Here is a 12,643-nt window from a genome sequence, read left to right on the forward strand (position 1 = left end):
AATTAATTTCACGTTTTTTCGCTACCCCTCCTATAAAGTTTGTCCAATCTTCACCAAATTTGGCACATATCCTATTCAGACCAAGCCTCACAAAAGACATCACATGTTTTTTTGATTTTCTAAACCTTTTGACTGGAACAGCCAATCAAAGTTGTCAACCAAGCCACCATAAAAGAAGTGAGGTCAAATCTCAGCACCTCTTTACTGCATTGACACCAAACTTTGTATAAGGACTAGGGACCCTGTTCTAAAGAGGTCCGATAGGTCATGCCATTTCACCTCTAGGTGGCGCTGAAATAAGCAAAAATTAGTTTTCACATGGTTTTTGATTTTCAAAACTGTTTTTCCGGTAAAGCTGATCAAAGTCGGCAATGAAGCTGCCAAAACAGGAAGTGAGATCATATCTCAGGAAATATTTGCTGAATTGACGTCAAACTTGTTTGGGACCCTGTTCCAAAGAGGACCACAAAAGGTTGTGTCATCTAACCGCTCGGGGGTGATCCTGTGTCTGACACATGTTAACTTGTGATACCAGATGAATTGATGCGGCTGCCATTTTAAGTTTTATAAAAAGTTTTTTCCCTATTCCAATTCAAAATGTATCTAATATTTACCACATTTGGCACAGATTATCTTCAGACCACAATCACCTTGACATATCAATATAGCAGGGCTCCAGACTAACCTTTTTTACTAGGAGCACAGTAGCCCCTGACTGAAAAGGAGCGCAAGCTAAAAATTTTGGGGCACACCTTATATTGACCTGCAATGCATTAATTAAGTGCTCAAGCAGTTTGAGTTGAGTGCTCAAGCACCCCTACATTTAATCTCTAAAAATAATAATATATTTTTTTATATTGTTAAGTATAAAATATAATTTTATATTGTTAAATATAAATATAAATTGATGCTGGTAGTTAGGGATATCCTTAGTTTTTTAATTCATTCAATATTCTGCATAATAATGCAAAAATGTATTAATTGTTATCCAGTGAAATTAGGGATTTATATTAGCAAGGAGGTTTACATTTAGCACTTTTGCAAGGCACTGTATTCATGTCACATTCTCATTGGGGGCTGAGCACCCCTAAAGGTCTCATCCTAGAATCGCCCCTGGTACAATTTCTTGGGAAATTGTAGGGTGTGCCTGCATCGGTTGCAGATGGATCCGTTTTTTTACTGTCATTTTTACAACTGATATACAGCAACGCACCACACGCTTGAGTTTAATACATTATTTAATGTGACATTACGTAGTGTACATGCAAGTCTTAGCTAAATGACTTAAATGTATGATGCACTTTTCGATCAGTCCTCCGACACCACAACACGATACTTCCTGAGTATAACAGCACAACAGCTCAAACACAGCCAGGGATACAGTAGCAACGCTAGTGCTAAATAAGTATTTAGCTGCTAGGCTCCATGATGCCGGGTAAGAAGGGCTCGTGAAACTGCTCACCAAAATAACGAAGGGGAACCCACCTGTCTGGGAGATTAAGACATGTTCATAGGAACCTAGCGAAAAATAGCCTAAACTTTCCTGGACTATTAGCTACGGTACTAATGCAGAAGGAATGCTGATATCGCTGTCTTACTACAACGTCGTATCTATGCGTCGTTGCTAACGTGTGCTGACATTGTGCGAGTGCTTGTAAAAAATGTCGCATTGTCTCAAAAACTGGTCGCAAATTGCAACCATTTGGTTGCAGTCTGGAGCCCTGCAATATAGGACTGAATTACAGGTGTTTAAACTTGGAATAAATCTGACAACCACTTGCCAGTTGAAAATATGCTTATATTTTTACACAGTAACTAAACACAGTCATTTCCAGCACTGAGAATAACTCACTAGGATAAATTGGTGTCCTGGCAAGCCAGTAAGAGGTTCAAAGCAAACGAGCCTGCCATGTCACTGGTTTTCTGTTTAGCGAGAATGTAAGCCATTGCAAAGGAAGACAGGTACAACGCAGTCGCTAGCTATCTGTAGTCTAGCTGTATATAGTCATGGCAATCCTCACTTGGGATGGGTATCGAGAACCGGTTCTTGTTTAGAACCGGTTCCCAGTGAACCAATTCCTTGAAATCATCAGCTAAATAATTTAACGATTCTGCTAACGGTTCTCTGTGGCGTTGGGCATGCGCAAACTTTTATAGTTTATTCAGACTGCAGCAAACATGGCAACTAGGCAGAAGCGTTCTAAAGTTTGGCTGTATTTCACACAACAAAATGACAACAACCCCACTTGGAACGCGTGTAAAAAGTCTATTTCGTCAAAGGGAGGAAATACTACTAATATGAAGAAGCAATTGAACACACAGCATGGAATGAAGTTACTGGAACGTCATGTGTTCGATGCATGCAGCAGCGCAGCTAACGTTTGCGCTTCATCTCTCACTATCAAAGGTAGAGCTAAACTCAAAAGTGATCACAACCACTTGTCACTGTGTGAAGCAATTTGCCTTTATTGTGTATAGTCGATCAAGTTATCTTCTGTCCCGTCGTTTGAAGCATACATTTTAGCTCCGGCATTTGTCTCCCATTATTGATCACTTCACGTTAATTGTCGAAGGGCATGTGTTATCAGCTAATATTTGCATTGTCGTGTTAACCCATTATTAAACCGAGCACATCGATTTTTCTTCCATCATTAAACTTAGCATTTTAATTGTTTAACAGAATGGCTGATGTTTGACACTCATATTATATGATTTGACCATGATTGAAAATTGAAGATTCTATAGCTAAGCTAGCGTAGCTAATAGAAGTGTAGAAGAAGAGCAACGGAAACATGTAAATGTGTATGTAGCCTATACATACTGTACTATATGGTGTGCAGCATTAAAGAAAAGTATGTAAAAGAAAATTAATGTAAACTAGAAAGTGCATTTCCTGCAGAAAATGCGTTGGAATGCTGAAAGCTGAAATTAATTTTAAAAAATTACTGAAAATACAGAAATGAGAAAATACCCGCAAGCTGAAATGAACTTTAAAAATGTGTGAGTCACACAAAAGAGGCAGCGTGGAAGCTGAACTGCATCATCTAACAATGCTAAGAGATGAAATACAATGCGGGAGAAGCTGAACTGTTAAACTGTAGTAGTAGAAGAAGTAGAATATTCGTTTTAGTAGCTGAAATTATAGAAACAGAAGTACTACTCTACCGGCAGTTTCAAAAACGTGTTCCTTCTGCATTTTCTCTTTCTCTCCAGATTTGCATTGGTCTCTATGGGGCAAGAGTTGGACTTTGTCTCGCTTTCGTGGGGATCTGAACAAATGTGTAAGTCTGTTGGATTCCACAGACAACTGTCTACGACCAGCACAAAATAAGCTATTGATCAAAAAACGAAGCATGAAGAGCGAAAATTGTTAGCCTGGCTGCCAGCCCAACTTCTCCCCGCCCACAAAAAAATGTGGTCGGGATGTTGGGTCTGGAGGGTCTCGTATTGGGGAACAACTACAGAAAACCAGAATCTGGGCGTACCAATGAAATTGCCAGGGCGGGCTTTATACGCTGATGGACAGATGATCAACAGTAACGTAATCACCCACGTCACAAATGAGCGCTTAAGTTGAATTCGTTTTGAACACACAACATATTACGTTGCTCTGATTGGTTGTAGGTCTATCCAATTGAGCAAAGAGGCATTTGTTTTCCAGGCTCGTTTGAAACACGCCCCGTCGTCAAAGCCCAACGGAGAGTTCTCAGACTCATATTCTGACAAGAATTATGAGTATGACAACGTCAGGATAGAAATTTGTGGTAAAGCTGGCAAACTAAAAATATTTTTCAACAACATCCGAAGCTCCCCTCCACTCTAAGCGTTTCAGTCTGCACTCTAGGCTTTCACGTACACACCCATGTAAATCTCAGAAACGGCTTGAAAAAAGTCATGAAACAATCAGCGATATTGAAAAAAGTTGAATAAATATTAAAAGCTTGGGGTTTTGGCTGAAGCAGCATTCCAACAATAATAATAACAAAACGTCAAAATAGTAAATTAACATGTTCACGACTATTTTAAACACAGTTTTATGTTGTCAATCACCAATTCTGTCATCACACTCAATTAGTGGCTAGTTTGTGTGTTTTTTTACATAAGAACACTTTGTATGGTGGCCCATCCAAATGAATGTCACTAACTCGCAAAACATCCATAGAACTTTATTTTTCTAATCTATGAGATAATCAACTGAATTTTCTGAAAGGAACCAGACATTAACTCTATTGCCTCCTTTATATGAGCCATATTTAGTTTATACACCTTGTACCTTTACTTTTATTTCCTGTGCTGAACTGAGTAAAACCACCAGGTGAACAATTGAACCCTCAGACTTGCGAAAAGACAGCCCAATCTGGAGAGCTTGACTGATTGAAACAAAAGCTCATCCCTGTTGGTCAGCCAGTGGCTGTGCTGCAGGGATGGCATGGTGAGTTCACTTACTATGACACTTGGCGCAGGGGTCTTTCTCATACTCCAGCAGTTCTGCTGAACGACTCCGAACACTGGTGGTCCTCTGCAGCCCACCTCCATCCCGGAGGCGGGCCGCCTCCTCTTTGGCATACACACCCAGTTCCTGTGTGTAGCGCCCATACATCTGAGAAGCAGGGATAGAGAAAAAAATAGAAGTTAATGGAAGGGGTCTTCAAAAGCGATGAACCATTGGAAACTCTACTGTACTTTTAGTCAGTTCAAAATAACCTGTGTGCAGGATGGAAAACCAAAACTTAGTTAATTATTATTATTGAAGTATTAATTGAAGTAGCCACTCCAAACACAAAGTACTCCACCTGGGCCTTAGCAAACAGCACTCATGGGTAACAACCTACCTACAGACAGCAAAAAGTGACTAATGGACTCTCTGAGAGGCAGCCATTGCAGCAAACACAATCAATCAATCAATCAATGAGCTTATAGCCAGTGGCCATAGCAGCCAAACCTAAGGTTTGAAGGCCTTTAGTGTCAGTCAGTGATTCAGGTGTACATAAGCATTGAAAGTGTTCCTGTGGAACAAATATGTTCATATCTATTTTCTTCTTACTCTCTACCCCTTCTATTTAATGACAGTGCAGTTTGCCATATAGGTGGTTGATGGCCAGGGAATCAGTTAAGCGGCTGGGAGGCTGCAGAAGTCAAAGGTAGATGACTTGCTTTCATTCACTTGAATCAGAAATTACGTAGTCTTTTGGTTGATGTGCTCATAAACACCCCAAAGCGTCTATGGCAGGGGTTCAGTGACGGTTCTTCACGGGGGGCCTACAGGGGTCAGTGCCCCTGTTAAAATGTGGCCCCCCCTGAGCTGACTGAATAATTTATCGTTTTTAGGGTTCCTCCGGTAGGAGGAAACCTATTGTTTTTGTTAGTGTTTTTATTAGGGTTTCTCCAGTAGAAGGGAACCTATTGTTTTTGTTAGTATTGTTATTGGTGGTATTATTATTATTACAATGCTGGTTCCATGGGAGTCAATGGTAGCCCCTAGACCAGGGGTCTCATTTATAAAGCTTACGTATGAACAAAACGGGTCTGAAAATGTCCGTATGCCACTTTCCACGCAAAGGTTGTGATTTATGAAAAACAAACTTGACGGGAGAATGTGCGGTCCTCCACGCAAACTCTGACCCTCCCGTAGGCCTACGCACATTTTGGAAACAGTTGGAATTGGCAACATAGATGACCGTACTGCAGTGGCGAACCGTGAGTACTACAGCTGGGCCTTCACCTCGGCCATCACCGCAGAGAAAAAAATCATCGCGGAAAAAAGCAACAATACAATTAATTGAATGGGTTAAACAAGTGCAATCCTTTAATTACTGTAGCTAACGATGACAAGGATGTAAACAAATAGACCATAACGTCAATAACATCTGTTCAGGCACACCGTGTACAACGCTCGCCTTCTGTGTAGGAGTAACGCGTATCTATTAAGTGATAATACTTGTATCTGAAGTAGTACACTAACTAAAGTGGTAAATAAATTATGGAGATGGAGCAGCATATTTCTTTCACCTTCCATGTTCATCTTGACATTAGCTATAGCTATAGAGCGCAAACTAATCCCAGTGTCATGGCAACTGAACATCATCGTATCTGAAAAGCTCTGGGGACCCCGTCCACAGTACTACGTGAACCCGGCGTTTTCAAATGTCTCCGGCTCGGGGAGCATATTCGAAAAGCTCAGTTTTCAGTATCCGAATATGCCGTATTAGTGTGGACGGGAGGTGCAAACGCAGACATGTATGCGTTTCTAAATGTACCCGGGCTAGTGTGGACGTTGCCTCTGTCTCTCAACCGCTCTCACCACAAGAGATTAGGACTTCATGAAGGCCTAAAATGTTTTGCTCCCGCCCACTTGAAATCAGAGCGTGATTGGTCAATTTGCCCATCACTCTTTACACCAAAACACATAGCTTGGCCTTCTCCAGGATTTGTGAAGTCCTAACCAATGAATGAGCCAGCTAACTGGGCCTTAATAAAGACAGACGATTCTGATTGGATAACATGTTTTCAGGACATGAACTTGACAGTAAGCTTAACTATAGAACATAGATGAGAGAAAATGTATTGTATTAAATTAAAAGAGATATAATTTTTTAAAGTTATTTATTGAATACTTTATTATTAGTATTAAATATATTATTACTTATAATTTGGCCCTGAAGGTTCCCCACTGCCGTACTGTAGTCAGACTGCAGAATGTAAATGCGGGAAGAACGATTACTCGTAATATTTATATATTTTGTTTTCCTCACACACGTTTTTTTCAATAAATGTCATCATTTTCATGACAATTTAATCCAGCAGTATTTTTGAGATTGTACTGAGTGATAATTGTTCCATAAACCCCTTGTACAATCCAACTCAAATTTTAAATCAAATTTCAGCTCTGTCTCACCATCATATTGTCCACTACCATATTGCAGGAGGGGGAAATGCCCGACTGCATGGAATGCAGATAACTGCAGAACACAGTGTATAACTAAATATATTTATTTTAGTGCTGTCAAACTATTTAAATATTTAATTGTGATTAATCGCATTAATGTCATAGTTAACTCGCGATTAATCACAATTAATCGCACATTTTTATCTATTCTAAATGTCCCTTGATTTATTTTGGTCCCATTCTTTCCCATTCAGAAAACAACATTGCAATTGCCTGGCTTTGACAAGGGGGTGGAGAATTCGCATCAGCTGTGTGCTTGGCCATCAAGTTGTATTTCAGACTGGACGTGCTGCGATGATAGCTCAGTTTACAACGACAAAACACACAGATCACTTTGGTCTTGTCAATGGAACTATTTGGCAACTTTTTAAAAGTAAACCATTCAGATTGTTATTGGCATCCATTTCGGCGTCTCACGCTCGCCATCCACTCAAAACGTAACGTTAACCTACTACCAGAAACTGTCTAATATCCGTAAACGGGCTCTGCAACTACTCTTTAGCTGGCTCGCAAGCCAAACAAGTGTGTGTGGCGTGCCTGTTGTTTTGTTTCCGGTATAGCTAGATCCGGTGTAGTGTTGTAGTTTTTCTACCGTCGGTAGTTGTTGCAACAGCAAGTGAAAAAAACTAAAAAGTTTGCTTGGCCAGTCCAGACTTTAATGGATTACTGTTCATAACAAAACGCTTTTGTTTTCAAATTGTATCTCGACTCACGGTATCACTGGCACAGTTGACGCATCTCGCACAGTTTTTTAAATTGGTGATCTACCGGCCACCAAATTTGGTGTTGAGTTTTCGGGCTCCACCAATAGGCTAACAGTGTCTGAGAAGTTGTCACGCGCCATGATTCACCGTAAAGAACAATCGCATGCCAGGGTCATAATGAGATACTAGATTAGCATTCATGAGGTGCTTTGCATTGACCATTTATAGTAAAAAATGGGCGTGTTCAGGGCGGGGTACACGTACACGCAGATTCACGTACACACACTTGTGGGTAATCTGTGATTTATAAAGGGAACATTGCGTACAGGTGTGCGTTTTTGTGTGTGTACGCCATTTTAGGCTTTTGAGCGTACGTAGACTTTTAGTAAGAATCCTATGCACAGTTTTATAAATGAGACCCCAGAACTGTAAAAAGTTGTGAAATTTGGCATGTTGAAACAGCAGACCATTAGTAACTACCATACCAAACATGGGTCACTTTAGACAATAGGTGATGCTACAGGCCATGCCCCAATATATACATTTTCAAGTCCCAAAATTCTGATATTCATTACATAAGCCTTATTTCTCATGAGGAACATGGATTTTTCTGTACAGTAAAAATTAAGGAAACACTTTTTTTGTTACTCCTCCTACATATTTGGTCACATGTTCTTCAAAATTCACCCTCCATGACTGACCCAACAAAATGTCTAAATTCTTTTCTCTCCCCTGTCCGAGGCAGAGATCTCTGACCTCATTCTCTATCATCGCCCCACCTCCTGTCCCCTTGATCCTGTCCCCTCCCCTATCTTTCAAACCATGTTGGTTAGTTGTAACTGACTTAAAACTAATGTACTTGCTGGAATATATTTTTGTTGCTTGCTTTTTTCCGCAGTACACCCCTGCACTTTTTCGAGGTTCATGTTGTTTAATTGTATCTTGTTTAACTACAAACTACTTATGGTTCTCCCCTTTGGGACTTAATTAGTTTTCACAATGTAAGCTTCATGTTTTAGTTACCCGCAATGTTTGTTGTTATAATCAGTGACCTATGCACTTTTATAAAGCTCTCTTTTGGAAGTCGCTTTGGATAAAAGCGTCTGCTAAATGCATACATGTAAATGTATCATAATATCATGATGCTCCTGAACCTCATAAAAGCAGACTTGCAGAGGCTTACAAGGAGGTCCTTTGGACTGACCCGTGCAACCCAACTACTGGCAGTGTTAAGGTTCTCTGCCACTGGCAGTTCTCTGGAGGTTCTTGGAGATGGACATGGGGTCTCCAAGGCCTCAGTATCAAGATCTGTGCAGGCTGTCACAACTGCATTACTTTGCCACATCCCAGACAACATCAAATTCCTCACAACCAGAGGGGACAAGTCTGCAGTGCAGGACTTAGGCTATCTTTAATGGCTTTTATGAGTTTTCACTCCCTCCCAGCCCCTTCACCCTGTGTGACTTCCCAGTCAACACTGTGGAGTTCTTCCATTTCCTAGGCGTTACCATCTCCCAACATCAGGCTCGGCTCTGCCACCAGCCTCTTCATCCACCGGGTTTGGCGTACTACCAGCCCTATAATTCTAATAAACATCTACAATGTTAAATTGTTGTTGTGTTATTGCACTCATAAAAGCGTTTTGTTAATGCATTTCTAGTTACTATTGCACATTACAACAGCCATATTTCAATTTTATAGTATTTTGAATAAGACTGATGTTTGTTAAATCTACCTATGTGTATTGCGCCAAACCCACCATACCAAATTATTTTGTGCAACCTAAATTTACTTGAGAATAAACCAGATTCTGATTTTTTTTCTGCACTTAAACTTGTGTGGTTCACTAACAATATCCCTGTTCCAGCATAACTGGTGTAAAAAGAGAACCAAAATAATCTTATTTTCCATCTGAAGTCACTTTCAGCATTAGTCTAATGTAGTTTTCATGGTCGGCCTATGTGTGTCTCCACTGAGTCTCATTGCTTAAGAGGCACTTAGCGATCTACAACTGGTCTGGAGCTCTCGTTAATCTACAAGGATTTTCAAGTGCCTCTCTAGCTACAAAAGCTTTGGGAAACGGCCCGTACAACTAAGCCATGCGACGGATTCTACGATCAATTTAGGCTTACGATGCTTTCGGGAAACGCACCCCTGCACAGGACTTAAGCACACGACCACTGATGTTTTCAGGGCCAGGACTATTCCTACACTTGATTTGTTTAAATAATATTTCAACCTTAGGGACTATTAACAGGTAGGCTTATACCTTCTGCCTACCTGTACAGCGGAATAATAATTTAAAGGAATGATCAGACGTTCAGGCGTTTGTCTCTTTAGCCATCAACCTTGTGGCATTGTTTTATTACAGAACTGTACGTGACATGCTGCTCTCTGTGAGAGTCAGGTAGAGATAGAGAAAAGAGGGTGAACATCCCCCTTATAAGACAGTGGTGTCATCAGTCACACGTGACTTCATGCCATATGAGGCGCAACCTGAACAAATACAGTTTCATACATTTATACACTCATCCACTCTCAACACTCCCACTTATGAATGACATGTATACTATACAACCATTACATAAACAAAACAACAACAAAAACATGGCATAGTCAAGTGTCAACATTTTACACACCAAACATGACTCCTGCAAATTTCCTTAACTTAAGTCTGGAGACGGCTTTTGTCATAATATCTATAGCAAGTAACATAGCAAGTACAATAGTTTTAAGTCAGTCGTCTGTGGGACAGTAAACAAGTGACATCTTATCTTCTCTTATGGTTGACCTTATGAAGTGATATTTAATGTCCACATGCTTAGATCTTTGTCTTCACACAGGATTCCTAACAAGCGCAATTGTCCCCTGGTTATCCTCATAAACCTCATGTTTCCTTATACACATAGGTATCTATACCTCCCAGTAGTTGCTTCAAATAAATACACTTCTGTATTGTTAGAGCTAAAGCCATGTACTCGGCTTCGCATGTGGATAATGCTACAGTGGGTTGCTTTTGGCTTTCCAAGAAACTAAGGAACTATCTTTACCCATACTCACACAATTCCCGGTGGTATTGCATCTGTCTCCAGCGTCCGCAGCCCAGTCTGCGTCACTATATGCCTGTAGGCCTAGACTATGGTTTTTCTGAAACAGAGCTGTTTGTCTGCAGTACCCCTGAGATAACGCAATACATGTTTCACCGTAACCCAATGGTCATCTATAGGGTCAACAAAATGCTGTGATAACTTGCTCACCACGAAACATAGGTCAGGACGTGTAGAGGTTGTCAGGTAAATGAGACTGCCGACAGTACTTCTTCACATCAGACATTTGAGGTGCATCTTCAGAGTAGTCCAACTTTGGGTCACACGGTCTTTCTCTAATTCTACACTCCTGCATGTCGAAACGTTCCTGTATCTTTTCAACATATCTCTTTTGGGAAATTTTTACACAGCCGTCAGACTGGCTGAAGTCCATGCCCAGAAAATACCTCAACCTATCTAGGTCCTTCATCTTAAATCTGGTAGAAAGCATTGTTTTCACTTTCTCTAGACCCTCATTGTTACTGGCTGCAATGATAAGATCATCCACCCACTGTCTGGTTCTGAGTGAAGTTGTCATCTACTAGATATGTGTCGAGCATCTCATTCCAATTTCGCCCCGACTGCTTCAGGCCATAAATTGACTTCTCTAGTTTACACACTAGCTTCTCTCCCTCTTTCTCGCAACCTTCAGGTTGTTCCATGTAGATATCTAGATCAATTGGCTGTTGGTGAGAACGTGTCGCCATAATCTATCCCTGCTCTCTGACGGTATCTTTTCGATACAAACCTAGCTTTGTGCTGGTCATGTCCGTCAATGTCACCCTTGATCGAGTACACCTATCTTCCTCCCACTGTCTTCCTGCCCTCTGGTAACTTAGTCAGGGTAAAGGTCTGGTTGTCCTCTAGGGACTTCATCTTCTTGACCATCGCATTCTTCCACTTTCCTGACTCAGTTGATGTCATGGGCTCTTTAAAGGTCAGAAGTACACCACAAACTGCTCGGTAGTAATAATCTACACTAGTGAGTGTAATGTCATCATCAGTATCTATAATCTCTCAGACACCCCAGGGGTTTACACTCTCTGGTGGGATATCTCCCACAGTCTGGGGCATGTGACGTCACCCTCGGGTGCTTCTCGCCAGTGGCGGAACCAGACTTTTATATGTGGGGTGGCCAAGGGGTGGCCAGGGCTACTTCAGGGGGTCCACAGACCAAGACTGAAAATGTGTGTGTAACCTTAACCTGGCATCCAAGCAGTGTAAATTATTTATATACTAATGCTTATGAGAAATATAAATAAAGTTCACTTAAGCCTGAGTTCTTAAGTGTGGCCTAGTATGATCCACTAGGGTTACTTTAATCAAATTCTATGTTTACTATGAATAGACACGTTTCTCTACATCTGAATTGCAACAAATGTCTTTCTTACACACACTGTACTGTAGGCTACTCACAAACTGGATAGACTTTGGTCACTCTGTTTTCATGAATATACTGTATAATCTGGGTGTAACCAGGTTAGAGGTTAGATCCTTCTTTTACATTAAAACATAACTATTAGTGTACACTCACACAAAAAATGCCACAGCCATCAAAACGAGAACATTCATTAATCAACAACCAACATTTTAAAGTGAGGCTTAATCTGAAAAAAAAACTTGTGTAGGCTTACAAGTGTGGCCTACAAACACAAGCTAAACTTTGCATGAGACTGACTGCCTAGTATGCTCTGACCTGGTGCCTGTAGCTTGGGGTGGTGCAAGGACTGGGGGTCTATTTCCACCTGATCCTGTTTGCTCAGCTTTTTGAAGAAGTCTGCTATCTCACCCTTTTTTTAATATTTGAAGTGAACCCCAAGCAAAAATAAAATGTAGGCCTACACATCCAATTACCCACATTTGAGTCCAATCTTAAATATATTCCCATTATTATCTTCCATCAACTA

The 12,643-nt window shown here is 40.7% G+C and overlaps 1 protein-coding gene across 1 annotated transcript in view; it reads right to left on the bottom strand.

The window, feature by feature from the left end:
• The window catches only part of clcn2a (chloride channel, voltage-sensitive 2a), a 223,899-nt gene that overhangs the window by 139,391 nt on the left and 71,865 nt on the right, over positions 1-12,643 (bottom strand). Inside the window, exon 2 of the mRNA XM_084707792.1 lies at positions 4,447-4,600. Coding sequence (XP_084563918.1) covers positions 4,447-4,600 — 154 coding nt within the window. The remainder of the gene's footprint in view (positions 1-4,446; positions 4,601-12,643) is intronic.

Source organism: Hypomesus nipponensis, chromosome 10 (assembly GCF_054491055.1).
Source record: "Hypomesus nipponensis isolate SF chromosome 10, ASM5449105v1, whole genome shotgun sequence".
Taxonomy (NCBI): domain Eukaryota; kingdom Metazoa; phylum Chordata; class Actinopteri; order Osmeriformes; family Osmeridae; genus Hypomesus; species Hypomesus nipponensis.